At 31.6% G+C, this 27,944-nt stretch overlaps 3 protein-coding genes across 9 annotated transcripts; all 3 read right to left on the bottom strand.

The window, feature by feature from the left end:
- Positions 1 to 285: 285 nt before the first annotated feature.
- Positions 286 to 9,335, bottom strand: LOC108216059 (tRNA dimethylallyltransferase 9). The gene is made up of 11 exons (XM_017388723.2): positions 9,038 to 9,335; positions 8,896 to 8,949; positions 8,483 to 8,525; positions 7,117 to 7,225; positions 5,871 to 6,069; positions 5,373 to 5,601; positions 3,493 to 3,587; positions 2,721 to 2,812; positions 1,941 to 2,016; positions 976 to 1,115; positions 286 to 624 (listed from the first exon to the last, which is right to left on the bottom strand). The coding sequence occupies exons 1-11, from the start codon at positions 9,254 to 9,256 to the stop codon at positions 540 to 542; spliced, it is 1,341 nt and encodes a 446-aa protein (XP_017244212.1). The 5' UTR covers positions 9,257 to 9,335; the 3' UTR covers positions 286 to 539.
- Positions 9,336 to 10,264: 929 nt separating this feature from the next.
- On the bottom strand, positions 10,265 to 14,985 carry LOC108216265 (uncharacterized). 5 transcript variants are annotated; one of them, XM_017388978.2, is made up of 5 exons: positions 14,774 to 14,985; positions 13,319 to 13,407; positions 11,965 to 13,051; positions 10,928 to 11,073; positions 10,265 to 10,667 (listed from the first exon to the last, which is right to left on the bottom strand). In XM_017388978.2, exons 2-5 carry the CDS (start codon positions 13,403 to 13,405, stop codon positions 10,467 to 10,469), a joined length of 1,521 nt encoding a protein of 506 aa, XP_017244467.1. In that variant the 5' UTR covers positions 13,406 to 13,407; positions 14,774 to 14,985; the 3' UTR covers positions 10,265 to 10,466. The 5 variants fall into 5 exon arrangements, with proteins under 5 accessions (XP_017244467.1, XP_017244466.1, XP_063947817.1 ...); XM_017388977.2 differs by having other exon boundaries at positions 11,965 to 13,129; positions 14,774 to 14,984; XM_064091747.1 differs by lacking the exon at positions 14,774 to 14,985 and adding an exon at positions 14,389 to 14,650.
- A 783-nt stretch (positions 14,986 to 15,768) lies between these two features.
- On the bottom strand, positions 15,769 to 21,847 carry LOC108216310 (cold-responsive protein kinase 1). 3 transcript variants are annotated; one of them, XR_010291254.1, is made up of 9 exons: positions 21,571 to 21,847; positions 20,839 to 20,939; positions 20,477 to 20,592; positions 20,171 to 20,381; positions 19,856 to 20,093; positions 19,230 to 19,380; positions 17,306 to 17,672; positions 16,000 to 16,436; positions 15,769 to 15,875 (listed from the first exon to the last, which is right to left on the bottom strand). XR_010291254.1 is itself a non-coding variant. In XM_017389036.2 (8 exons), the coding sequence occupies exons 2-7, from the start codon at positions 20,909 to 20,911 to the stop codon at positions 17,316 to 17,318; spliced, it is 1,146 nt and encodes a 381-aa protein (XP_017244525.2). In that variant the 5' UTR covers positions 20,912 to 20,939; positions 21,571 to 21,847; the 3' UTR covers positions 15,769 to 16,436; positions 17,306 to 17,315. The 3 variants fall into 3 exon arrangements, 2 of the variants coding, with proteins under 2 accessions (XP_017244525.2, XP_017244526.2); XM_017389036.2 differs by having other exon boundaries at positions 15,769 to 16,436; XM_017389037.2 differs by having other exon boundaries at positions 15,769 to 16,436; positions 20,231 to 20,381.
- Between the last annotated feature and the right edge of the window lie 6,097 nt (positions 21,848 to 27,944).

The following is a 27,944-nucleotide window of genomic DNA, read 5'->3' as shown; positions in this document are numbered from 1 at the left end:
CAAAATAAGTACTATTGCAGAACGGCATTTTAATGAAACGGAATTATGATGAGATAACGTTTTGGTATGAGACTCGCCTTCATACGAGACTCAGATGATAAAACACCTTCAGTGTTCTTGCCCGAAAACTTTAATATTACAAAATCTCCTCCGTTGGCCATTTTCCCTGACAAGGAAAGAAAAAGGTTAACCATTTTTAGTTTTTACAATACATACTATACAGCCATACTACTTTAGTAACATGACTTAAGAAAATGAACACCATACTAGCTGCATACCATAACAATATATACAAGCCCATTCTTTTAACTTCATAAATATTTCATTTGAGTTGCTGTCGTGTGGGCACAGCTGCACAGATAGTCACTAGTTGAGATCCAAACAATGAAGCTGTATATTTCACCTGGATATTCTATGCTAGATATTACAAAAATTGTTCTCACTCAGAGAAGCATAAAGGAAGATTAGGAGAAAAAACTAGCAGTAAAACCTCAGGGATCACCTATTGCCAAATATACAACAATCATATTAGATGAACACTAGTTAACAGATAAATTTAATTGTCCCTGACTTTCCCTTATCCATTCTAGAATATCGGCGCAATTTTCACGCCCCACAAAATGCCTGCATATAGACAATAGGCGAACTAGTTAGTTCATTCCAGGGAATTACACACGCACTTGACATATAATTCAGTGAAAATATAATAAACAATGCCCACATTTTGCAAGTCCACAAGACAATGTCAGTGTTTAACAATAGTTATCAGCTTATCTTTCTCTGAATTTATAATTATAACTGAGTTAGGTAGAGTACCAATTATATATACCTATTGTTAAAGTTGCTCTTTTTTTTTTGCTAAATGTGTATTAAAGTTGCTCTTTGGTTAGGTTTATACATATAAAGTAGCCTATTCTTGCCCTCTTAGCACAAGTCAAGGATATAAATAGTGTTTCAACACCTTTACAGGCATACCTATTATTCGTACGATAACCCTTCATTTGTAATATTTCTCTACGCTCTGACAAATCTTTCTTCATCTGAAGTGCTTTAGGTACTTCAATAGTTCCAGTTCGAACATGGTATGAATCATGGATGAACCCAAGCACATCTTCCTGCAAAATTATAATTGAGTTTAACAGAAGGACATGCAAAATGAACATAGAGTAAAAGGTCTCAAATCATTAGTAGAGAAAGTTTGAATCAATATCTATCATCTATGTTAACCATATTTTTTGTTTCCAAATTCTTTACTAAACAGCACCTTCCAACTATAAGACTCTATAACCGGTAAAAAATGTAGTTATATAATCTGCTGCAGAGACATGACAGTAGCTGAGTAAAAAGAACAGAGTTTTGCTCAAGACCTACTAGAAGGCACTTTCTGTGATGCTAAGTAAAAAGATCATGTCAACCGCCTATTGATTACACTTATCATGCGGCCAGTGTCAAGATGAGATGGTTAATCCTAATACTTGCAGTGAGGGGCTGTTAGGTAAGATTTGAATCACTACTCAACAATAACCCAAAGCTTCCAATAATTGCAATCAACCGGCAGAAAAAAATCCAGATGAGTGTGGATTTGCAGAGCAACATCGTCCTAGTTTTATATGTTTTTCTTCTTATGCATTGCTCAAGATGCATGCAACACAGCAACAGTTTAAATTAGTATAGCATTACTGAAAGAAAGAAGTCTGAACATTTTCAGATTTGTTTGCTAATAAATTTCTACAACTTTTATAGTAACTACTAACTAGAATAATTTTAGTGCATCTCAATTCTCAAATGATATAAAGCAATATATACTGCAACAACAATCAGGCATAAGGTCTAGTAAGAAGTTAATGCACAAGGATTGAAAGTCACAATAAACCCACATTAATTGAATTATGAATCAAATCTGCTAAAATTGTCAAGCAAAGTGTTCAGGGATTGCATACCAAAGGTCTGGAAGCATTGATCCAGTTATATATAGGCTCATTACGGAACCATGTCAACTGTCGCTTGGCAAAATTCCTGAAGAGATAGTAATCAAGATCAGCAGCTGGTGAGTAACATTGGTAAAGTTATACTCCATCATTTTATATGGGCCAAATAAGTAAATCTACTTTGGATCACTGAATAGCGAATGCACATCATTATCACTTTATCATATTTGCTACTTCCAACTTCCAAGTTCCAACTAAGCTCGATTCTGCTTTCTAGTTTAGCTACTAATGGTAGAGGATTAATTAATCATCTAATTCTGGAATTCTTTTTCCAAGGTGCCTATTTTGTGATGTTTCATTGTTAAATCAAGTCAGACAACAAGAAACAAGCCCCTAGACTACATGAACAATGCTACAAAATGGTGATTTACTCCCCATGCTTTAGAGAAGATAGGTCTATGTACCGCAAGCAAGTCTGGTTTATGTACCACAAGCAAGTTGGGTTGATGTGCTACAATATCAGAAACATAAAACTATTTTAATCACAATAATAGGAGCAGCTTTAAATACTTGTCGAAATTCTCTCATTCTTTCATGCATCTGCATACTAGCACATGCATCAACTTAGTAACAAGGGAAACAATTTGTGTGAATTTTGGTGTATATTTTATAGGTGTGACAGAATTTAATCATAATCAAAATAACATAATTCACTCTTATATACATGATAGGTTATTTGGGAAGTAAATTAAATGATTGCCATAACTGGAGGGAAGAAAATAGAACATTTACCTGGATGCTTTCTGGAATCCAGATAAGAAAGCATAAAAGTCTCTTGTCGAACTCCCACCTTGTTCTTTACAATGCAAAAGATATTCCATTGCCTATACAAATAAAAGAGACTGCAGTCACTGAACTTGATCATAGGAATCATTAACCTTGATTTAGTCTATAAAGATAACAGAAATTAATTTAAAGTGTCAATATAACACAATTGCCAAAATAGAGAATAATGTATATTAGCACATTGACCCCAAGCCTTGAATGGAAGATATTATTCATCACTTGTCTGCTGCTACCAACTTAAGATGCAAAAAGTTCTGTACAAACTAAGAGACGAGGATTAAGAATTTAAGATCGTTACTCTAAGTATTCAGACACAAGATTAGCTGTCAAAGAACGACTTCCTAGTTTACCACTCAATGAAGGATCTAAGATAAGTTATAAATGAATAAAACAATGGTTCTACAATATTACATCTATCTGATTAAGATATCTAGACTCTTTCATGAAAATTAATAATTTAAACTTGTCTTTTAGAGGTTTCCTAGTAAATATTTAGCTTAATGTCAATCATATCTCACTTAAACAATCTGAATAGAGTACTACTGATACATACATTATCATATTGTAAAATTTCAACTAGGTCACATGACTCACATCAATCATGACTACACAAATGACTTCAAAGAGATAGACTAGGTCATTTGTATGCAGGGTATTTTACTGTCTCAGATTTTACAAACTAAGAAACAAACACTGATAAATCCAGCTTATATCATACATTTCTGTAACCAATTGCTCGAGTTGCAGAATTAGAATTTGGCTGAAGACCAAGATCAAGAAGCCGCTTTGCCTCCGACAATATCCCGTCACTTCCTACAACAATGAATTTTAATAAAGAGTCAATTATTCATCTTCTTCTAGAGTTTCATGCAGTTAAAACTAGAATGAGTAAAGCTAAATTTGAACTAAACCATCAAATATTTTATGCAGCTTATGTTCAAAACTAAAGATAAGAGCTTTATTCTTACTCATTTGTATTACAAATCGAAGCTTATTTACATTTGAAAATTATTTAAGACAAGCATGTGAAGGGCCAGTGCAAAGCACAAGTTTGGGTAATTGAAAATAATAATAATAATAATAATAATAATAATAATAATAATAATAATAATAATAATAATAATAATAATAATAATAATAATAATAATAATAATAATAATAATAATAATAATAATAATAATAATAATAATAATAATAATAATAATAATAATAATAATAATAATAATAATAATAATAATAATAATATAATAATAATAATAATAATAATAATAATAATAATAATAATAATAATAATAATAATAATAATAATAATAATAATAATAATAATAATAATAATAATAATAATAATAATAATAATAATAATAATAATAATAATAATAATAATAATAATAATAATAATAATAATAATAATAATAATAATAATAATAATAATAATAATAATAATAATAATAATAATAATAATAATAATAATAATAATAATAATAATAATAATAATAATAATAATAATAATAATAATAATAATAATAATAATAATAATAATAATAATAATAATAATAATAATAATAATAATAATAATAATAATAATAATAATAATAATAATAATAATAATAATAATAATAATAATAATAATAATAATAATAATAATAATAATAATAATAATAATAATAATAATAATAATAATAATAATAATAATAATAATAATAATAATAATAATAATAATAATAATAATAATAATAATATAATAATAATAATAATAATAATAATAATAATAATAATAATAATAATAATAATAATAATAATAATAATAATAATAATAATAATAATAAAATAATAATAATATATAATAATATAATAATAATAATAATAATAATAATAATAATAATAATAATAATAATAATAATAATAATAATAATAATAATAATAATAATAATAATAATAATAATAATAATAATAATAATAATAATAATAATAATAATAATAATAATAATAATAATAATAATAATAATAATAATAATAATAATAATAATAATAATAATAATAATAATAATAATAATAATAATAATTGTCGTTAAATAATCTCTATTTATTGAAACATATATATTATATATATTATTTAACATTCTAATAGTATTGTAATATCAAATACAGATAAATGAATAATATTATTGTAATATGATGAGATTTGAACTTATACACTGTAGTTCTAATAGGATTTACTATTAATTAAGAATATTTTTTTTGTAATTCTAATAGAGATTTATTTGAATATTAACAAGGCTGGTAATGTAAGAAGTCATATTATATTTGAAAATAAATGTATATATGCATTCTATTTAAAGTCTGGAAGGCCCAATTATGACCGACCGACCAAAACTTTAATATTTAGATTCTTTATAATATATTCATGAATACATGTACAAGCTGAAAAACACACACACACACACATATATAATATATATATATATATATATATATATATATATATATATATATATATATATATATATATATATATATATATATATATATATATATATATATATGCTCCAAATAATATAGCTCATACAAAATATTTACACATACAATGTTCCACATCACCTGAAACCATATCTTCACACCGAAAGTCAATTGATCTGTAGAGGTCCATTCTTGGGCTTGACAAGAAAAAGCAAGAGAAGTCGTAATCCAAATCCTCTGGGGATCTACTACCCAGGGATTCATTTTTTAAAGAGGCGCTGCTGCGGAAATCATCTACATTGGGTGAATTAGGTTGTTCCCTGAATGAATCATAGGGCACATGAAAAGCTGAAGGAGGCGATCCACTAGACTGCAACATTAACAAATAAAAGTATCTAAATCACTAGCTGATCATAATGACTAATAGCAGCATAGAAGTACCCTTTAATAATTCAGGGGTAAACCTAAACATTAGATACAGCATACAACCCCTGCAAGCAGACCAATTTGTTGAAGGTTACCTAAAGCAATAAAACAGCTTCTTGAAAAACCAAAGAATTTGGAAATGGTGCAATATATATTTGATCTGTCACATACTAAAGTCTTAATTTCTTGTTTGCAGAAAATTTTGCATACTACCTTGATGATCTCAAGCTTGCGACGTATACGATACCAATCATTGGCAGGTAAAGATTGAGCACTTGAATCACCTGCTTGAACAACCAACTGCACAGCAGCATCCCAGTCACCAACTCTTTCTAAATCTGATATTTCAGCTTGTACTTCAGCCACAGTCTCGGGAGAAGATTTAGGGACATCTGGTTTTCCATATACATACCTGAAATATTAATGAAAAGACTTCATGTATAACTTGCAGTTTGCCTTCCATTACACATGAATGAAAACATTGAAGTACACAAAACAACTAATTAGTTACCACAAATAAACTGCCTTAAACAGCATTTATATCAACAAATTAAAGCAAGTCAATTAAGATCCAGGGAAAGCCTTTGTGAGATAAACTGATTAAGATGCATATCGACATGAAACCCAGCATCGTGCAAATAGGAAATTTACACAATATATATGTGAAAGATACGAGCAAATTACCTTGTGCACGATATGTACAGTCAAGAAATTTTGTAAACAGAAACCCAAGGCAATTTCCAGTAAATAAAAACGTAATAAAGTTCTCCTAATCCAAGACTTGAATTCAGTACAGTAAACAATTGGCATTGTAACAATAATGCAAACCAAGTAAAATTCCTTGCTGATAGATTAAAAATGGGAAAACTGAATATCTACCCAGAGAATTATATGAAAGCTGACTGTAAAGTTGAGTGCTCCGGGTACTAAAATGAAGTTGTCAATGAGCAATACAGCTACAAGTCTATGCTAAAAGTAAAAAGTTAAGACTCTTGCTCGAAGTTATTAAATTCCATGAATACCATACAATTAATATGATATGTATGCCGAGGATGACAAGAAGCAAAGGAAGAAACACTGCAACTGAATATGAGTCAACAAATAAAGCAGTTCTTTTTTATTTGGTCTCATTGCTTGTGTAATGAAACCTAATACTTAAACATATTAGTGGTTCTTAATTATTGTATTTCATTTTTTATTGTTTGAAAAGATAATCCTTCTTTAAATAATCTTTTAATTCTGTCAAAAAGTGGTATACGCAGACTGTAATGAAATGCTTGCAGTCAATTAGTGCTTTCATAATCTAAACTTAGAGAAGAAATTATCAGAGATGACTGATCAAACTACTTGAACAAAGATGTGCCTAATGTAACTGTGGTTGGAATTTTATTCTTTACTTTTCCAGTCTGGTGAAGAATTGCTAGAGGCTTATCTGCATAACAGAGGCAACGAGATTTACCATCTTAAGTACAATCCGGTTCCACCAGTGACTATTGGGACCCTTCCACTTTCAAGTATCTCTTTGGTAGCATTCCTTGCTTCCTCATAAAATTGCCCGACAGAGTAATCTGGTTATCAAGAAATCAAAATTTTGTGTAAGTATTGATACTTATACGAGAAAAAATAAATTCAAAAGAAATAATAATGACCCTAAAAGCTATTAATCACAGTTGTCTCAAATGTTGACACATGACATGATGAGAAAGTTATAGGAATATAGCAAATTTGGTCATCAGCAGAGGACTGAAAATTATGTCTTGATCAACAAACAAAATTTCTTACACGTGTATGCAAATTAGATGAAGATTATGAATTATAAAGACAATTGAAACAAATTTAACTCGTTGGTTAAGTAATTTTGTATTCTCCATGAGCTGACAAGGCAATACCAATTTAACTAGAAAGTAAAGAACATAGCTAGGTAGTATCAGTGACAGTGACATACTAATAAGATAATTACACAATTTTTTCATTAATCCAATATATTAGCTGGTCATCATCGAGATATTTAAGCTAACAACATACAGTAGATAATATTAAATTTTATCAATGCCTAAGTTACCGTGCTCCACATTTTCCCTACACCACATGCGCATTTTGCCTAGAAGTTATTGTTGGCGAAATAAGATTAGGCAATTTGCTTTTCTCAAACTGTACCAAACACACAAACTTGAAAACACGCACAGAATGATTATCAAGGCTCCCACGTACAAACTCAAAGATTTATGATTATAATGACCATATAGATATAAAGAACATAAATTACGTCACAGAGCTGATTAAGGACCCTTGACAGAGGTGTTACAAGCTTTCAAAAATGTAGCAGACCACGATGATTTAAGTACCTACAAGGGTACACATGTATGGTTTCTAAAGCTGAGCGTTTTTCCTCTTTCCATCGTATAAGAATAGGTAAGCGTTTAGTTATAGAACCATATGCGTATATTGTTTGCTGGTATTATATATTGGTTCATATTTGAAACATATGGTTCAGTTGTTATTTATCCATATTGCACAAATAATATAACATAAACCATGTACAACGTGAAGCTTTTCCTCACAGTTAAATCAAACACACACACTGGGGACTATCTGTCGCTCAATACATTCATACAAACCAATCAATTTCAATGTGTCCTTGCCTTACCAATTTATCATTCTCCATGAAAATAACACAATACACTTTAAATGAATATCTTAGTTCCTATGCTAATACACATCCCAGTTTCCAACTGCATTAAGTGCGTCTGTGTGTGTATACAAACTGTAAGGTGGAAAAAACCACAACATCATGCAACCGTAAAGGCTACAAGTCCAATACATACCTTCAGACGGGTCCATAATGTCAATCAAATGGTGTTTGACTTCCTACAAACAATAATAAAAACAATCATAATTGGCTCAATCAACTGTATCTCCATACACACCAATCACTCCACAGCTGTGTAAAGAGAATAAACGAAATTGCATTGTAACTCACTTAAACAGTTACCTCGAAATTAATTAACTAATAATCGAGGTTATTATTTTATTGATGTTAAAAATACATTATCATTATTTAGCCAAAATAAATAAAAACATTATCGAGATTATTAATTAAACAAGATTATAAATTATTGAGATTAGAATATACATTATCGAGATTATTGATTTATTGAAGTAATAATACATTATCCAAATTATAAATTTATCGAGATAAAAAGTACATGGAGATTCTGGTGTACCGTTGTACAAGTACCTCTCTATCGGACAACGAAGGCTTGGCAGAACCAACATCAAGGCCTCTGTAAACCTAAATATCACACACACACACAGTTACATAAATTAGTTAAATTATTGGCATTATTAAAAGCAATAGCATGTGAATAAAGTGATAGCACCTGCACTGAGTCGGCGCTAACGATTTCGCCGTTGAGTCGCTTAGCGAGTTCAAGTGCGAGTCTACTTTTCCCGGCGCCGGTGGGACCGGAGATGACTATCACTTTCGGTTTCTCCTTGTTTTTGGCGGCGGCGGAGACGCCGCGGAGTTGACGGCGGCGAAGGTGGTGGACGGGATGGAAGCAACGGAAACGTAAGCCACCGGCGACGCCGCTCATCATTTTCGAGGCAGAGGTGTAGGACGACGATGTGTTTGTGACCGTTAGATAAACTTGTTGATAGAACTCGCAGCATGAATATTACACTATTTAATTTTAAGAAATAAGTTCATTTTATTATTTCTGAAAACAATTACTATATATTTTTATATTTTTATATTAGTAATAAACAATTTTTTAGTCACCAAAGCTCAGAGTTTAAAATGATAAAAAAAAAATTAGAAATAAAAATTTATGAATGATAGGTAAAAAAGTTCCCCAAGCTAACATGACATTCGCACCGGAAGTCTTTCTGACCATAATATTATCATGATATATTATATTTATTAATTAAAGTATTAATTAAATATTATTTTCCGAAATAAAGAAATACTCCCTCTTGTCTTTGTTACAAGGTACCAAGATTTTTTGCATACAATTCTAGGTGCTTTGACCACCTACTTAAAATTATTTTTTTAATTTTTTTTTCACTTAGTGCTTTATAATAAGGGTTAGAGGGAGTATTTTTCACTTATTATTTTTTGGCCATATCAAAAAAAATATTTTACAAACACGTTAAAAGCTTAAAAATAAAATCCTTATCTCAATTGTGTTGTTTTCGTATAAGCTAGGATCTATACATTAATTTAGTCCAAATGACTTTCCATCTGATTCTAATGATTATTATTAAATTATTATTTATCTGATTCAAATATATTGAATTATCACTCATTAAAAAATCAATCTCAAAAATATGACAAAATTAATAGTTATTTTTAATTTTTCAATAAATAAATTAATACAAAGTTTAATTTGAGACTAAATTAATTGCATTTGTATCAATTAACTAATTTGATCGGACAAACAAGTAACTTGATAGTTAACCTTTTTTTGATTCTTATAATTATAATCGGATGAATAGTCCTTGTAGCTTGTAGCTTTGGAATAGGAGAAATATGAAAGGAAAGGTTATTGGGCTAACATAATTTACCACGAAAATAAATAAGTAGAAACACCGAGAATAAACTCCTGTCTCCTCAAAAAACAACATACACTCTTCAGCTATCTCTTTTTCCTTTAAGCAAAAATTGTTAGAAAATTGTTCGAAACCCAAAGGGGTTCATTTCTGACTTGTGCATTTGCACAGATGTGGTTTCTTTCCAACAAGCAACAACTACTATGGAAATTCTAATCACAATAACCTAAATTTTCACCAAGTGAATGTCCACAATAGTTAAAGAAGTTCCCAATCACAGTCACCTGAATCTTCAGTTGGTGAATGTCCCGTCTCTGGTGTTTTCTCATGAGTAGAGGGCAACTTACTATCTCTTTCGTGCTGGACAAGCTCGTTGTCAATGTCTTCGTACATAATTCCCAGTAGCTCATACTCCTTCGCTAACCTTTTCGATTTAGTATAGGCGTCTTTTATCATTTGCTAGTGAAAGAAAGGGCACAATAAGTCCTTGTATCATTCATTATTTTACAGAAAAAACTTTAATACGGATATCTATGCAATAAGCATGAACAATCACTGAAAAACTAAAGTGGTTTTATATACCACTGATGTAAATGTAGGCCTGCAAAGTTATAAGTACATGAGTTCACAGAGTAAATAATGTATTTCATCATTATCCCAATTTTTTTATGTCACTGGCAGCATCAAGTCAGAGTGTTAAGTAGTGGAACAGAGAGTACCTTGTATGATCTGTGTCTTCTTGGCCTAAAAGAGGTAGCCCCGAGCAACTCATTGTCCTCGATAATACAACTTTTATTAAGCCTTTTCTTTTCAGATAAATCAATGGTTTTCATGTTAAGATCTGAAATATCAAATCTTGATTTGTCTGCATGCAACAAAACATAATATTAATTTGCTAAAATGTAAAACAAAAAGGATATGGAGCAAGCAATAAGTATCTAATATCTATGCATCTTTGGCAGAGGAAGCCGTAGCTTTCACCTCAACGATAATCTCATGTATTTTAACACCACCTAGGTGATTAAATACTTACGAAATATATGTTGTATCAGATACAGAACGTACTGCTCAATTGAATATTAAAAGCTTTCCACCTAAAATAAGTTTTTTTGCATAAATAAATATAAAATGGGCTTTTTATGTTACTTCGGTATAATTTATGCTTTCTATATGCTCAGGAATGTATATATATGGCAGGACAGGTAATGTCCACTTCCATTCAGCCAGGGACGGAGCCAGACGTCAATCTCGACGGGGCCAATTCAAAATAATATTAAGTTATTAACACATATTTGATATAAAGTATAGAAATATAAAAAATATATATATATAAATCAAATAACGTACGTTCTTTTAAATCCCGAAATCTTGAAATTCATCTATTAATCTACCAGTATTAAAAAAATAATTGAACCAAATCCTATATGTAATAAATTTAACGGTTGGAAGGGGCCCAAAAATCGAAATTCGATAATTTTAACAAAAATATACATAAAAAATAGAATATATATTGATATTATGAGGACCTCAGTCCTCAGGGCCAGGGGTGGCCATGGCCCCCTTTGGCCACTACTTAGCAACATCGCTGCATTCAGCAAGAGATCCATATCCAAGTAGTCGTATGCAGAAGGTAGCTTGTACCAGTATATAACACATTGACAAGCTTATTTTCTCTTTAAACAAAGGAACATGTAGATAAGCTAATATTGCATCAACATATATAAAACAAAGATAATTGGATGTGGTAGAAGAGTACCTGGTGACTCAGAAATGCTACTGACTGAATCTGTGTGATCATAGAAAACACTCTCTTCCGGAAGGGTGAAACACTCTGACTGATAATAAGAATTGTTTGACAGGGAACTTATAGACGAAAAAAGTGTTGGCTCTACTACTTGGCAACCAGAAGAAATGGAACATTCCGCTTCAGATGATTGAGGGGTGCCTAGAATTTTGCAATGACAATCATCAAAAAAAGGATCAAATGTTCTCTCTTTAACAGAAGAACAAACCCTCACACTATCTTCTACTGCTGCGAAGACAACCTCATCAATAATTTTATGGCTGTGATCTTCATTAGTTACAAATATCAACGATGCTTCATCGTTGATCCCAATAGAATTTGAGTCCTCAAACAAAGATTTCTCCTTCGCAATGAGTCCTTCAAAATCTGAAATTAGGTCGTCTGATAAAGATCTCTCATTCGCAATAAGTCCTTCAAAATCTGAATTTGAGCCCTCAGACAAAGATCTCTCCTTAGCAACAAGTCTTTCAAAATCCAAATTTAAATTCTCAGACAAAGATCTCTCCTTAGCAACAAGTTCTTCAAAATCCAAATTTGAGTCCTCCGACATATATCTCTCCTTAGCAACAAGTCCTTCACAATCCGAAACAACATAGCCCGACACACTAGTTTTTACATTGTCATATAAAGCAGAATCATCTCTCACTGAAGGTAAGAGAGCTTTTGTTATTTCATTGTCCCCTTCAGTGGGCATAGTCTTCTTCACATTGTTAAGTCTGTAAGGAGGGGGCATGTGATGAACTGAATCCTGATTTGTATATATTTGTTTTGAAGCGATATCTGCATACTTCTCTTCTATTACAAATAAGGGCTTGTTATAGTTCTGGGATAAATCTTTTCCTTTCTGAGGAACTAATTCTGCATCAAGATCCACTGGATTGGACAAAGCAGAAGAAAGTGATTTAGAATCCGTATCTGCATATTTCTCTCTCAGATTAGATACAGAATTCTTATAGGTCTCCGACACAAATTTTCCCTCCTGCGGAACTGTGCCTTCATCATGATACACTGGATTGGACAAAGCAGGTGAAAGGAAGTCCTGAAAAACATTAGAACAAAACCCCTTAACAGTTCCTCCAAGTGTTTGTACTTGATTCTCTACATATTTCATAGTTTCCTATAAAAGCAACAAGTTCAAAATATTATAAGAATGATAGCCTGTAATAATATACTTCTCCAAACAGTTGACATGCTTACAAAAAAAAAAAACAGTAATGAGAAGTCAGAGAAGCGCGATGTTTAAAAAAGAGCATCATACGAAAGATAACAGAAACAAAGCAAGAAAGGGTACTGGAAGTGATTTTACCACGCCGACAAATTCATCAACCTCTTGGCGCACAACATTAAACTTCTTCTGAATATTCCAAGTCCAAGCATTATCTTTAAAATCCATGCCTAAGACAATGTAGCTGGCGTAAGCATAATACAAAAAGGAGGAACCCCCAACACAGATTGGTGATACTGAACTGTACACAAAACTCATAGTTTCATACATAACATAAAGCCGTGAAAATGATGACATGGAAAACAGAGAATCCATATGTGATTAATGTCAAAAGAGATTTGCCTAGTTACAACCTAAATTCAATAATTGATTTCTGAAGTGATGGTGGCTAGAGTGAGCTTCATCGATGATCTTACTACTAGCAGTATACTAACTTCATTCCAATTGATGAATACAGTCGACTTCAAAGTCCATTTGCAAGATTCAAAAATCAATTATTTAATTTTAACACAAATACCTATAACTTTTACCAATATAATAATACTTACAAAAACAAACTTTTCTCATCAAAAAATAAACGATATCTACTTCTGAACAAAACTTACAAGAAAGAAGGGAAAGATCCCACAATCAATGATAGTGTCATACATATACTAAAGTACTGATTGCTTAAGAATGAGAACATTTAACAATATTGAAAAACAACAGATAAACGATGCAGTATAAATAAATACGATGAAGCATAATCAGGGCCGTTCCATACCTTTTGAGGGCCTAGGGGCGAAAGAAGAAAATGGGCCCTATTTTTTTTTTACTTCACTAAATTTGATAAAATATGATCTTGTAGCAATGTAAACTCAAATTTTAGTCAACTTCCGTAAGAAAATAACTATAAAATAATCAAGTTTAACGATAAAGTGTACAGGATGTAAAAAAAGAAGATTAAACAAATGTTTGATGACATTTATTTGTTAGTGCATGAGGTAGTCACTTAGGATAGAATAGGCTTACAGGACAGATATACACTAATAATAATACATAAATTATAAAATTTTTACATAAATTATAAAATTTTTGGGCCCCTAAATTTTTTGGGCCCTGGGCGGTCGCCCTAGTTGCCCTCCCTCTGGGCCGGGCCTGAGCATAATGACCAGACTACTACAAGTCCACAACTAGCGCAATAACTCGAATTACAGATCAAACGCACAACCTAAGCTGCAAACACAAGTATCTACAAACTATGAACAAAACAATTATCCATAATTCAATATCCAACACACACAGCGAGTAAATTTCACAAGATGTTACCGTTACTGTCAATCAAAAAGTAAAATTTCGTTAATTGAACTTATATGATCAACTATGATACATAGGCCAACATAGATCAGATATAGTTAAACATGCACATATGTGTAGCTATAGTCACTTTGATAGAGAGAGAGAGAGAGAGAGAGAGAGGCAGAGGAAGAGGGATAGAGGGGGGAGAGAGGGAGAGAGGGAGGGAGAGAGAGAGAGAGAGAGATGACGAAAGCATACCGGGGATGAGTGGCCGCCGGAGGTTATGAATTACAGGACGCGTGATCCGGTGCCGGAATATGTAAAAGTGAATAGAAATAGGGTTTTAAGCTGGCGGGTAATAAGAAGGGCTTTTATACAGGGAAAATAAATAGATATATTCGCGTGGATCCTCCGGTGTTGTGTAGGAACTAGAGTTCGCGATAGAATAGTTGAAGTGTTTAAAGCGGGTTCTGATACGATATCTGTTGTAAATTCCATCCCAGAATCATTTCTTTTATGGATTAAAAAAAGAGTTTGTCTATAATTATATTTAATTTACTTATTTTTTATTTTTCCGAATAATATGTCAATTTTAGTATTTATTAGTGTTATGGGTCCTTATATGATACTTGTACTAAAAGTTTATATCAGGAGCATAATTATTTTAACAATCTAATAAAATTATAATATCTATAATCATTATAAATTAAACATTTTTTTTGAAACTATAAATTAAACATGTTATTAAATCTAATTTTATCGTATATTCCTGAAGAAAAAATATTTTCCTAACTCTTAATTATATAAGTTGTTTAAATTTATGACAACTAGAATTCAATAATAATTATTTCCAAGTCACTAGTTTGTCTAGTTTGTTTTTCTTCTTTAAAACAATACTTCCCAAAGACAATTTTGACAAAAAAAACTTCTTACAAGCACGTCCTCGTTTTAGAAAAACCTGCTTTTTTTTTGGTCATTTTAGAAAAACCTACTTTTCTTTTGGGTGTTATAAATTTTATAAATTTGATTATCAAATCTCATTAAAAATATTATGTTCTTAATATATCATATCTCAAAATATATAAATATAATAAAAAAATATCAAAAAATAATCTAATTTCACTCTTCTCCCCATTTCTTAACAACGCCCTCCCCCCTTCTGTTTTTCTATTGAATCTTTGGATCCTTCCCAAAAATCGAATTCTTGATCAATGGAGGGACACCCCCGGCCCCCACCCCACAAACATTCATAGTTATACAAAAGCTCAGTTGGTTTGCATTCAAACATCGTCACAAAACCACTCACATATGCACAGTTGTCCTCGAAAGGATCATCCTTAATTAGGGAATGATGCATTTCCTATTAAAAAAAAATTAGGAGAAATTAGTAAACTTCACTTGTTTTCTTTAGTTCTAAATCTGCAATCTCTCCTAACATGCAACTATGATACTAAATTGAATTAGTAACCACTTAAGAGTAGTACTTATCGTGCCAGCCTGTCTAAAATTCATCTCAGGGAGCCAACCAGCCGGGCTGCCGGGGGTAGTTCTTCTGTTGCCATCAGTTTAGCCTTGGACCAGACCGACAAGCAATGCCACGTTCAGTTTCAGAAAACTCGGGAATGTATTCATTAGTGTGTCAATTGGATGACATTTCTGACATGGATGTTCGCTGATTGTCAGTTTGGTTGAGCATTCTAGGATGTTTTGATGTTCATCTTGATATCAAGCTGCGTGGTTCTGCATGTACTGATTAGCCATTTGATTTGCTACAGACTCCCTAACTACCAAAGTTTCTTCATCTGTGCATCTTGTGCTTGTCCTGGAAATGTCCGCCAAACGCACACATAAACTGTTTTCTCACATCCCTGTTAGACACTTCTCATCCATATGACAACCATGGTGCTGTACATTATTCTACCTGGCACATAAAGATTCAGCTTTAGATAACAAAATGATCATATAATCTAACCTTGTAAACTAGCAAGCTGACACATGAAGAGTTTAGTTCCAAAATACTACGACCAAGCATTACTAGTAAGCATATCTAGGTTCTTGAGCTATTTGCTGAACAACCTCCTCAACATTCCTTAATAAAAAAAACTCATGATAGAAAACTAAAAAACACCCCAGGTAGGTCAAGAAAACTAAAAAATAACAGCCAGCATTTATTACCTTCTGTAATTTAGTAAAAAATTAGACTTAATATTCTGATGTAATCAGTGCTTAAACACCACTTCCTATCAGACTGCCCAGTTTTTTTTAGTATCCATCTAAAAGTAACGTTCTGGGAAGTTACTACATGTACAAGTGTATCAGATATAGTTTACTGCCCAGTTTTTTTTAGTATCCATCTAAAAGTAACGTTCTGGGAAGTTACTACATGTACAAGTGTATCAGATATAGTTTTGTCTCGCTCTGTATATTCCAGTAAGTCATCTGTCTAACCAATGTTCATTACTAAAGCGTCACGACTTGATAGTTTGAACAAAAAACTAAATTAGGCAGAAATACTAGCATTTGTGTGATTCTCGATAGTTAAATAACATATATGTACACACTCTGCATATTTAGCAGCAAGCACATTCGTTAACTTCAACTTTCTAATTAGTACAAGTACTAATATCTTGAGGATGCATGTTTTAAAAGAACATTTCACAGCAAAATTATTAACAGAGAAAAGGAATAATCTTCAGAAGGCAGCATAGAGATCGAAAATAAGAAAACAAACAGTTATACGTAGAATATAAGACTGAAAAAAGCAATCACAAAAATGTAGAAATTATTTACCACATCACAATCAAGGGCTTCGATTATATATTGATGAAAAAGTCATAGTGCCATATGACATGGTTGTGTCACTTGTAGAATTATCATGCTTTTCCAAGCCAGAAGACGAGGCATCTATGGTGTTATTCTTTCCAAATTGTTCTGAAATCAGGCCGGGTTGTGATATCATCTTCTCATCCACACCAATCTCACCTCTTAACATCTTTACAACGGTAGACATGGATGGTCGTAGCTTTGGCATTTGTTGGGTACAAAGAAATGAGATTTTTATAAATTTGCTAGCCTCGTCTAGGTCAAACTCCCTATCCCCTTCCAGCGATACATCCATCAATTCTTCTAACTTGTTGTCACTGTATAGCACCCATGCCTAAATAAAGAAAAAGGTACATGCTAATGAGTAGATTTTAGCTTTAAATTAGAAAAAACTAGAGAAGGCTTTATTCCAATAGCAACCTTGCTAATAAATTAAAACATATAGTTTACATATGTTATATCACTAGAAAATCAGAAAATTTGGGACACATGGACACTGTCCTGTTGTCGGACACTGGTACGGGGACACGCCTTAATAATTAATAAACAAGCAAGGTAGGTCATACTAATATATTAATAGACAAACATGGTATATAGATACATTAAGAAAAACTAACAATTAAACTTGATATTGTAAAGAACTTTGCAAATTAGGGATGTTCTCTACTTGTTTCTTATTTTTGCTTCGTTATTTCTTCATTAATTTTTGGATTTACATCGTAAATTTAGCTCATATGTGATCTTTAAGTTGGGCAAAGTTTCCACATTTCAGTTAAAGGATTCAGCATGGAATAAGTCTCTTGTCCGAGTGTCCAAGTGTGTGACACGTGTATGGTACCTAAACAGAAGAGTCAGAGTACATAGAACTTAACACATTCTCCTAAAAATGAGCCAAGCTAGCAGGCTGCGTAGGAATATCCACGACCATGTATTACAAGATTTCTAATCTAATCAACACTACAACCTACCAATTTTGGAACTTGTAAATATTCTAAGCAAACTGCAATCAGTAGACATAAATATTTAGCAACAAAACTATTCGTCATGCATCTAGAAAATTGTTACGAAGTGAAGCACCTTAAACATGTTGTTCATGGAGAAGTTGTCATGTCCAAAAACTCTTGGCTTTAAAAATTCATGTCGCAGTGAGAAGCTTTTACAGAAGGAAAAATTCTTAAGCTTAAGAGAGCTGACTCCTAGGGCCATATTTGTTCATGGGATTAATTTAAACATTAGGAGTATAATCCTGTAAATTTTTAATCCCTTGTTTATTTTGTAAAAAATTATTTCGGATTAGTCTAAGTATCAAGTCCATTAATATATTAATCCATGTTTGTTTTGTTGGAGTAAGGGATAAAATTATAATCCTTCTAATACTTGGTTGGTGGATGTGGTGGATGTATTATATAATTCCCTCTATCAAGTCATTTTTCAAAAAACTACAACCTCTTCACTACAGTCCTGTCTAAAACAAACATAGGATTAGACATTTAAAGAACAATAGTCCACTCCCCTTCCTCAACACAAACATAACATAGCAATTATTCCTTAACTTATTCCTTTCAAAACAACCACAGGACTGGAGCATTTAAAGGTTTATAATCCCCAGGACAATAGTGAAGATTATAAAATACTCCATAGATTTTAATCCTTGGATTATCATCCAGTCCTAAACTTATTCCTTTCCAAACAACCATAGGACTGGAGCATTTAAAGGATTATAATCCCCAGGATAATAGTGAAGTAAATAAAATATATATATTTTTATCCTTGGATTATAGTCCCCCAAAACAAACATAGCCTAGTGTAATATGCAGTTATCCAAACATACAAGTTAACACTGATATTCAGCTAAATCAAAGAAGGAGATTTTGAACTAATTATTGCTTACCCTTTCAAGAAGATACTTGTCTTCACCTGGTAACCGGTCATTCTTGTTGCAACGTCCACAGACAATCTCCAAGAGGAGAACGCCAAAACTATAAATATCTGCTTTCCTCGTTAATTGGCCTCGTATTGCATACTCTGGGGCCAGATAACCCCTGCAAGATTTACAAATCTTTCAATAAAAAGAAATATAAGAGCGCAAACATAGACAAGGTGGGAAGCAGTGTTGATGTTAGATAAGTCTATTACATAGCAGGAAATTGGATGCTTTCACGCAGGAAATGCTACATCAAGTATAAATAAGTAACATGATTAGAATGTGGATGGAATAAAAGGAGCGGCCATGTCCATATATGCATCCCCAAAGAAGAGTCTTTACCAGAATAAAATTAGGTAGTCCGCAGTCACTACTAGTACTATCCAAGGTACGTGACATGTTAAAATGGTCTTCTGTACACCAGTTTATAAAAATAATTGCTTGAATTTAACAAGAACCGCAAGACTGGTGAACATTTATAAATAACAGTCTTCTGTAAGCTAGATACACACTTGTTTACATATACAAAATAGAGTTATATCTAAAACCTAGTCCATAATGAAGAGTTATTAAATAAGCAGAGATGAACATACAAAGTTCCTGCAACCCGAGTGCTAATATGAGTAAGATTTGCTGGAAAAAGTTTTGCAAGGCCAAAATCTGAAATCTTGGGAGTGAGGTCTTTGTCTAGGAGAACATTGCTTGCTTTAATATCTCGGTGGACAACATGAGGCTGGATTTCCTCATGAAGGAATGCTAAACCCCGTGCAACCCCTATGCAAATTTTGGTCCTAATATTCCAGCTAAACTTAATGTTTGAACGCATACTACCTGTTGAAAAGTAACTGAAACACATTAGTACAACTGAATGTACTAAATCTTCAGGCTAAAAGAAATAGGCGAACTACCTAATAAAGTTTGAGCAAGGCTATTATTTTCAAGATAACCATAAACAACAATTCTATGACCTCCTTCCACGCAGCAACCATACAATGAAACTAGGTTTTCATGCTGTATGGCTGATATAGTATTTATCTCTGTCAAGAACTCCCGAACACCCTGACTTGACTCTACTGAAAGAACTTTCAAAGCCACCAAAGTGCCATCTTTTAGTTTCCCCTGGCATATTTAGTAGTTTGTTAATACACCACAGTTATGGTATTACTGAAATAAATTCTAGAAATATCAATACAAATTCTAAATTGGTATCTTACCTTGTAAACAGAACCAAAGCCGCCCCTCCCGATTTTATTGACCGTGCTAAAGTCATTAGAGGCAATTTGAAGCTCCTTATAAGAGTACAGTCTGATGTTCTGAATGCTTGAAAGCTCTGTATCATATAAAATTCGATTATATTTCTACTTTCCACAGGGATCCAAGTGTAGATGTCACGTTGTCTGATATACAAATCAGTTTAGGTTGGCGTGGAAAAGAAGCTCTTATGATTATTTATTGCCTTAAAATACCATCACTATGATGCATAAGCCAACATCGGCTAGAAATATCAGTTAGACTTTTAGAAAAATCAGTTTACAAACAAGAAAAATATCATAGTCTAAATTACAAATCGATGTACCTTCCTCAAGGTCTATGGCTCCCGTAGTTGGGGGATCTGCCTTTCTACTAAAACAACCAGTAAAGCAAGCCATAACAAAATTGGTTAAAAACGTAAGGCACCTGTGATTGTCAAAGTGAACCAAGCAGCCACTTTAGTAAGGATACCGAAATTCTTACAACTCTAATTACATTAATTAACAAACTGCACAATTAAGTGGCTGAGAATACCAAAAATGACAGATCAATATAAAATCTACTACATCATATTTAGGGCTACAATCCCATTTTTTCCCTTCTAGCACAGATTTAAGAATGCTTCACATTATCTATGCAGTACATTGCTCTTAATTGTTTCATAAATGTACAGTCTTTCATCAGTCTGGCTTAGCGGAACATGTTTTTAGCAAACGAATTCACATTCTACAGATTAAAATAATGTGATCAGACATACTACCATAACTTGAAGAATGTCTCCGGGTAATCAATTAGCTAAAACATACTAAATAAAAAGTTTTGGCCCATTTCTTATATATCTACATAGACTTCACATCCAACCTATATCACAGGATGATCAAAAATCCAAAATGACAGATTTATCTATTTTAAATAAGCTACTGAATTAATAAGACCATATTAACACGACCCGAAACTCGAAATTGACAGCCATGACTATTAACATACATTGAAACATGAAAAAACAGCAAAAAAAATAGTGTAAATTTAACAGAAGGAATGTTCATAAGTTGCTCACCTCAAGAAATTCCAAAATTAGCAACCAAAAACAAAAAAATAAAACAAGATTGTGGAATGATGAAACAGAATAGAAGGAAAGTTGTGAAGTATTGATGGGGGAAGAAGCGGAGGGGGCTTAGAGAAAAGATTTGCTTTATTTGTCGTACAGACTTTTCTTGGTTTTGACTTGAGAAGATTGAAGACAAGCAGTACTAGATTTTAGTTGATTTCTATGAGTTTGGTTTTTGTTTCTCATGGGAAGCCTGCACTGCCGCACGTATTTTACTGTAAGTTAGTTAGAGTTAATCATTACATTTGGGTGGGCAGCTAGGCCCGACGAGATCATTGACAGACTCGCACAAATTTAACTTTCAAATACGAAACTGAATATTAAAAAAAAAAAAAAAAGAAAATTGAGCTGGAATCATTTTCTGAGTTGATTTAAGATTATTTGCGGTGTTGCATAGATCGAGAATCATATCTAATCGATTGTAATCGATATTAGATTGTGATTTTAAAACATTTTTTGTATTCATGAAATTCAAAGTTATTCAATTAGTATTGTTTGAAATCCATTAAAATATTGAGGTATTCAATTAGGATTTTAAATTATGCTACAAAGGGTGATATTCAATTAGGATTTTAAATTATGCTTTAACATCTGATGGTATTCAATTGTAATTGTTTAAAATTCATTAAAATCTGATAGTATTTTTTTTTTAAACACATTAAAATTTGATAGTATTCAAATTCTGATGGATTTTTTTGGATTTCATAAAATGATAGATTTTGTGGCATTTTTCAGTGTATTTTAAGTTTTTGAAAATCCCACCAAAATCAATGGGATTTTGAAGTATTGTGCTTAAATCCTCGGCAATTTTATTAAGAATCCGTACAAAATCAAAATCACACATAATTCATTAAAATTCATACATTAAAAACAATCTATTAAAATCTCAATCGAAAACACCCGGTAAAAATTAATCAAAAATTAAGAATGGGTCAAAAGGATTAATTAGAATATAATTTGGGGATTAATTTTTATCATGTAATTGTTCCTCTGCAAATTTTTCATCAATAGATTTCACGGAGGTCAACCAATACTGGTCTAATATGTCAGCTTGTTTTGATCAATTCAATTTATTATTGGATGGATCACATCATATATGACCATACTTTCCAAAATGAACTAATTTTTATATGTGATGTATTAAACTCACAAGACCTATTTTTCTATAAATTATAAACTTACCACTTCTTTATCATTAATATAACTAGGTTTAAAATAATGAATTATAAAACACATAATACGACCGAGAGGATATACCTATAGGGAATAAAATCTTTTTTTTCACAAATACATAAACATTGAAAGAAGTTTTGAATGAACACCCTAATAACTGTTTTTAACTTAGTTTGGAGATTTTAATTGTCGAAATTTTTCACACTTAAAGTGGTCATCATTGTTAATAATATTAAAATCAATAAGAATTTATCGCTTAACTAAATTTGATTGTTTACTATTAAATAGTCAGTATCATTAAATAAATATTTTTGAAATTCAGCACAATTTATTTAATATTTTTGTATGTCTAATTTAGCTATTACCATCACATATGCACTCACACAGTCACACTTATCTATTTATTTATTTGTTAAAGTATGGCGCACGTCTTGCAAATACAAGCAATTTTTTTATGTAAATAAAATTGGGTGCGCCTCTGAGGACGGATCTAGGAAGGGGCACGGGGGACACGTGTCCCCCCTAAATATTTTTTTTTTGTATTTTTTCACCATTCTAAATTTTAAAAAATTATAAAAGTTCCCCCAAAAAATTTAAAAATATATAAGTGTTTTCTGAAAATTTGCTTCGTGCCCCCCTAACATTTTTGTGCTAGATCCGCCCCAGCGCCTCTCGCTAACGCGGACATCCCTCAAATCACGGTGATTCCATATTCAACACGGGGAGCATTTTCAGTTCACCGAACTCTTATTAAGAAGAAATAATATGTACTATGAATAAAAGTTATTATAGAAAAATTTAAAAATAATTACTCTAATAATAACATATTTCAGGCATAAGTATGAAAAGTGAACATACATACCCAGATCAACATAGATACCCAGATTTATTTCAAGCATAAGTTTGAAAACTGAACAATAATTAATTATTTAAAATATGATAGTCCATAAGCTATTTTAGATTTCTTGTTCTCTTTTTTTTTTTAAACAAAGATTTCTTTTTCTTAATATAAGCAATATGAAACATTGAAACTTACTACAACTATTTTTATCTGTAAACTAAAAATAATTCTAGTTCATATGGATCTGGCTCATTGTCACAAGAATGGGCTGGCCTCGTTCTGGATCTGGAACTCGAGCAAAAGTCCACAAAAGCTAGCCCGCTTTATTCTACAACTCAACTAAATGGAGTGTTTGTTTACCTCTTTATGCTTCATGAATATGAATCATTTCATTAATGCAAGCTAAAGGATTTCAATAAAGAAAGCCCATGAACGAATCACGAAGAAGTATCTGAATGGGATTATTTCTCTCAAAAACACGAATGTAAAATGCCTAGCCCTGTACACATAATTAATCTGCCTAGTACAAAAAATTACTTCAAGTAAAACCACGCAAAATATGCACTGGGTATTTCGTCATCATATAAAATATTTGTGTATATGACGACTTTATACCGACTCAAAAAAAAAAACAGAAATGAAATTAAAAAAATTTATCTTTAAAAATAGATGAGATATACATGATCATATATTTGATATCTAGAACTATCAAATTTTCAATTTTTATGAAAATAATTAAGTTCCCGTCTATCAAATCCAGTATTATTCAGTGCCCATGTTGTAATATTTCTAGAAAGAACTATGGGCGTTTGTGTGTGATGGGGCAAGAGAATCCATGTGAGAATGAACAGACACAGAGATAAACTGCAGATAATGGACATGATGAAATGAAAGTTGATGGTCTGCATATACATGTCGATAGACGTGCCTTGACTAGCATGAAACGAAGATATATTCTATTATTATTGGCCTGCATCTCCAGAAACAGGATATAAGAATAGAGAAGAGATTCATCAATCAGATCACCCTCCCACAGTAGTGCATAATATGGAATATGCTCCTGCAGGCAGCTGCATGACCTTTGTTTTTTTCGGACTCTTCGTTTCATCTCGAATATCCTGTATACGAGTATTTTAAAGTCTTGAACACTTATTCTGTTTCACAAAATATCAAATCTTAAAATTTAATGAAATTTAATATTTAAATATACAGTAGAGTACTACTGTTCGGAAAATGACTCCTCAATCAAGCCATCCCCATGCATGCATATGCCCTTGCATTGTCACGTGCCCATCACGTGACTCTGCAAATCTATCCCAAAAACATCGAACTCTCTTATCCACTCAATTCTTAAAATCAGTACTGAACTGAGAGCTGCTAGATAACAAATGAATACAAGGAATATGAATGGGTGTTTACCAATCACCATGCTGTATTATATAAATAGCAGTGACCTGACCTCCTTTTTGGCTTCTGATACTACCAGTTTCTACAAACAATGATTCAATACAAAACTTATTCATTAGTAGGGTATAATCTCATCTGCTTGTATAATGCAGCTGTGGGGCAGTTTAGTTTTGTGTATAGTCCATAGGCTATCCACAAGCTTAAATCCAAAAGTTTATTGGGTGGCATGGCAGCATCTCAATATGAGCTTTACATCAGCTCACCATAGTTGTGCTAGGTGGCACAGACAAATAACAACCACCACCCGGGACTTCTCACTCCTCATTCACTCTTTAACATGCACACCCAAGGACGGAATCGAGAGTCTAATTCAGATCGAAGTTTAAACTTTAACGGAAAGTTGGTATTTCTTTTTTCCACAGAATAAGGGTCATCTTAATTTTTGCATATATTTTTAAAATTTTTGTTTTGTAACTTAAAGTTCAACGTTCATATTTTTATTTATAAAAAGAAATTTTGACAAATAAAATATAAAAATATATTTTTTCATGTCAAATTACATGTAAAAAACTAAAATAACGCTTATTTTGTATAAAATTATTATCGTTTTAAATATATAAATTCGAATACGAGAATATTTAAAATATATTATCGTTTCACTGGAGAAACAAAGATATGCATGTTTTGTGCAGTGTGCGTATGTATTATTTTGAGATATGACACAGCCATGTGCCGCGGATGGACAAAAAAGAATACAATGATGAAAGATGCTCATACTTTGACAGAAATTGTACTCTCTCTTTTTTCTGTACATTGTAAAATCATATGGCGGATTATTATCAGTTTAGCCGCCACAGAACCATTTCGGGTGCATCGAGGGAAAGTATAAAGGACCGGGACACAAAGTTTACAGTAAGATATATTCGTTGGGTATCAGATCTTTATGAATTCGTTATGTTTATTACTCCCTCATATCCTGTTTTGACATTCAACAGTCAAACTGATCAAATTTTGACCAAGCATAATGAACAAAATCGTTATTATTTTAAAAAACTAAAAATTATATCTAATAATATATTGTATGTACTTTACAGTGACATAATTTTTTTATTTTTCAAAATTATATTATATATATAAATCTCAGTCAAAATTTGGTCAGCTTGACCATTCAAATGTCAAACAGGACACTTAAAATGGGATAGAGGAAGTAAAACCGGTTTGTTCTTCATATTAATTATCAATTTTTTGAAATTCGAGTTTTCTAAGTCTGAGCTATGTTACCTTGTCTAAGTGATTAATTTTTTAAAGTTCCATACATAGTACATTTGAAGTAGGACTTTCATTATTAAACATATTTATATTTCATTTTGAGAATAAATTAAATAAACAACTCATTTAGAACAGCAGCATATGAAGAGGTTGGGAAGGGGATTGTAATCAAGGACGTGAGCTGATAATTAAAACCATAGCATGCACACAAGTAGAAAAAGACAAAGAAACACATAGATTTCATATGAGGAAGAACATGGTGGATGGTGAGGTCATGATTGCTGAGTATACCCGCTAGGCGCCAGCTATTGTTTTGGAGCAAGTCCAATGATGATGTTATAATAGATGTAGTTATTTTCATAATTTGAAACCAAAAAATGATTTTTGATGCTAAAATAGAACTTATGATCCAATGATAAATACAAAATAGAACCAAATATATCCAAATAAAGCTATATTCTCATTACATAATCTTAAGGTACATAACTATATTTGTCACTATTACTTTATTAATGTATTTTGTCACTTGCATGCTTATGTGGCAATTATACCACCATCTATACTTGGTTCTATATTTAGAACCAAGTATATCATTTTGCTATTTTACATTCAAGTTTAGCATCCTATTGGAGTTGAGTTTTGTGCTTGGGTGTTATATTATAGCAATAGCACCTACTTTGACACCTCCATTGGACTTGCTCTTACAAAATTTATCAAATACAGTGTCAGTTTGGGCAAGGGCACCTCTTATGAAAATAAATAAGCCCTTTTTTATTTTTAAAAATACATTTTTATAATATTTTCAGATACAAATGTTAAATAAATATTTCATATTCATTATTTGATTAAAAAATATAGACTTGTTTTAGAAAAAAATAAAATTTTATATACTTTTCTAAAAAATAATATTTTATTTCTGAAAAAGAATATTAGCTAAACGGCCCTACAGTGATGTACGGAATTTAAGAAATAATGTGCAGTACTAGTACTCCCACTGTCTTTTTTAGTACGCATTTTCAGACTCTAGTTTTATAATATATTTTAAAAAAATTCTAAATAAAATTTGGTGTTTAAATTTTAATTTAAAAAATATTATCTAATTATATTTTATAAGAATATCAAAATATGTGCCTAAAAAATCTGATGGACGAGAGTAATAATTTTAGTATAATATCCACATATCCGTACCTTTTGTTCTCACATACTCCCTCCGTCCCAATGAGTTATATACATTGGGATTGGACACGGAGACCAAGAAAATGTGTAAGAAATGAGTAAAGTTAAATGAAAAGTGGGTAAATTGGTGGGACTCATATATTTTTTAATAATAGATTTGAGATAGTGGAGGAAGGTAGTGGGTGTAATAGTATTTTTATTATTATAAAATGGAGATAGTGGGAGAATGTAGTGTGTGTAGTAGTGTTTTATATTATAAAAAATTGCTATTTTGGGAATGTATAGAATTGATGGGACATCCCAAGGAAACTGTATAGAATTGATTGGGACGGAGAGAGTATATCTGAAATTGCGTATCTCGAGACATTCCGATTGAAAAATGATAAGAAGTTGTGTATTTGGAAGAATAAAATGTAAAACTGTACTGATGAGCTCATGGAGCTGATGTTTATATACA

This window comes from Daucus carota, chromosome 4 (genome assembly GCF_001625215.2).
Source record: "Daucus carota subsp. sativus chromosome 4, DH1 v3.0, whole genome shotgun sequence".
Classification (NCBI taxonomy): domain Eukaryota; kingdom Viridiplantae; phylum Streptophyta; class Magnoliopsida; order Apiales; family Apiaceae; genus Daucus; species Daucus carota.
The sequence above is the reverse complement of the archived record's forward strand: the minus strand, read 5'-3'. Positions and strand labels throughout refer to the sequence as shown.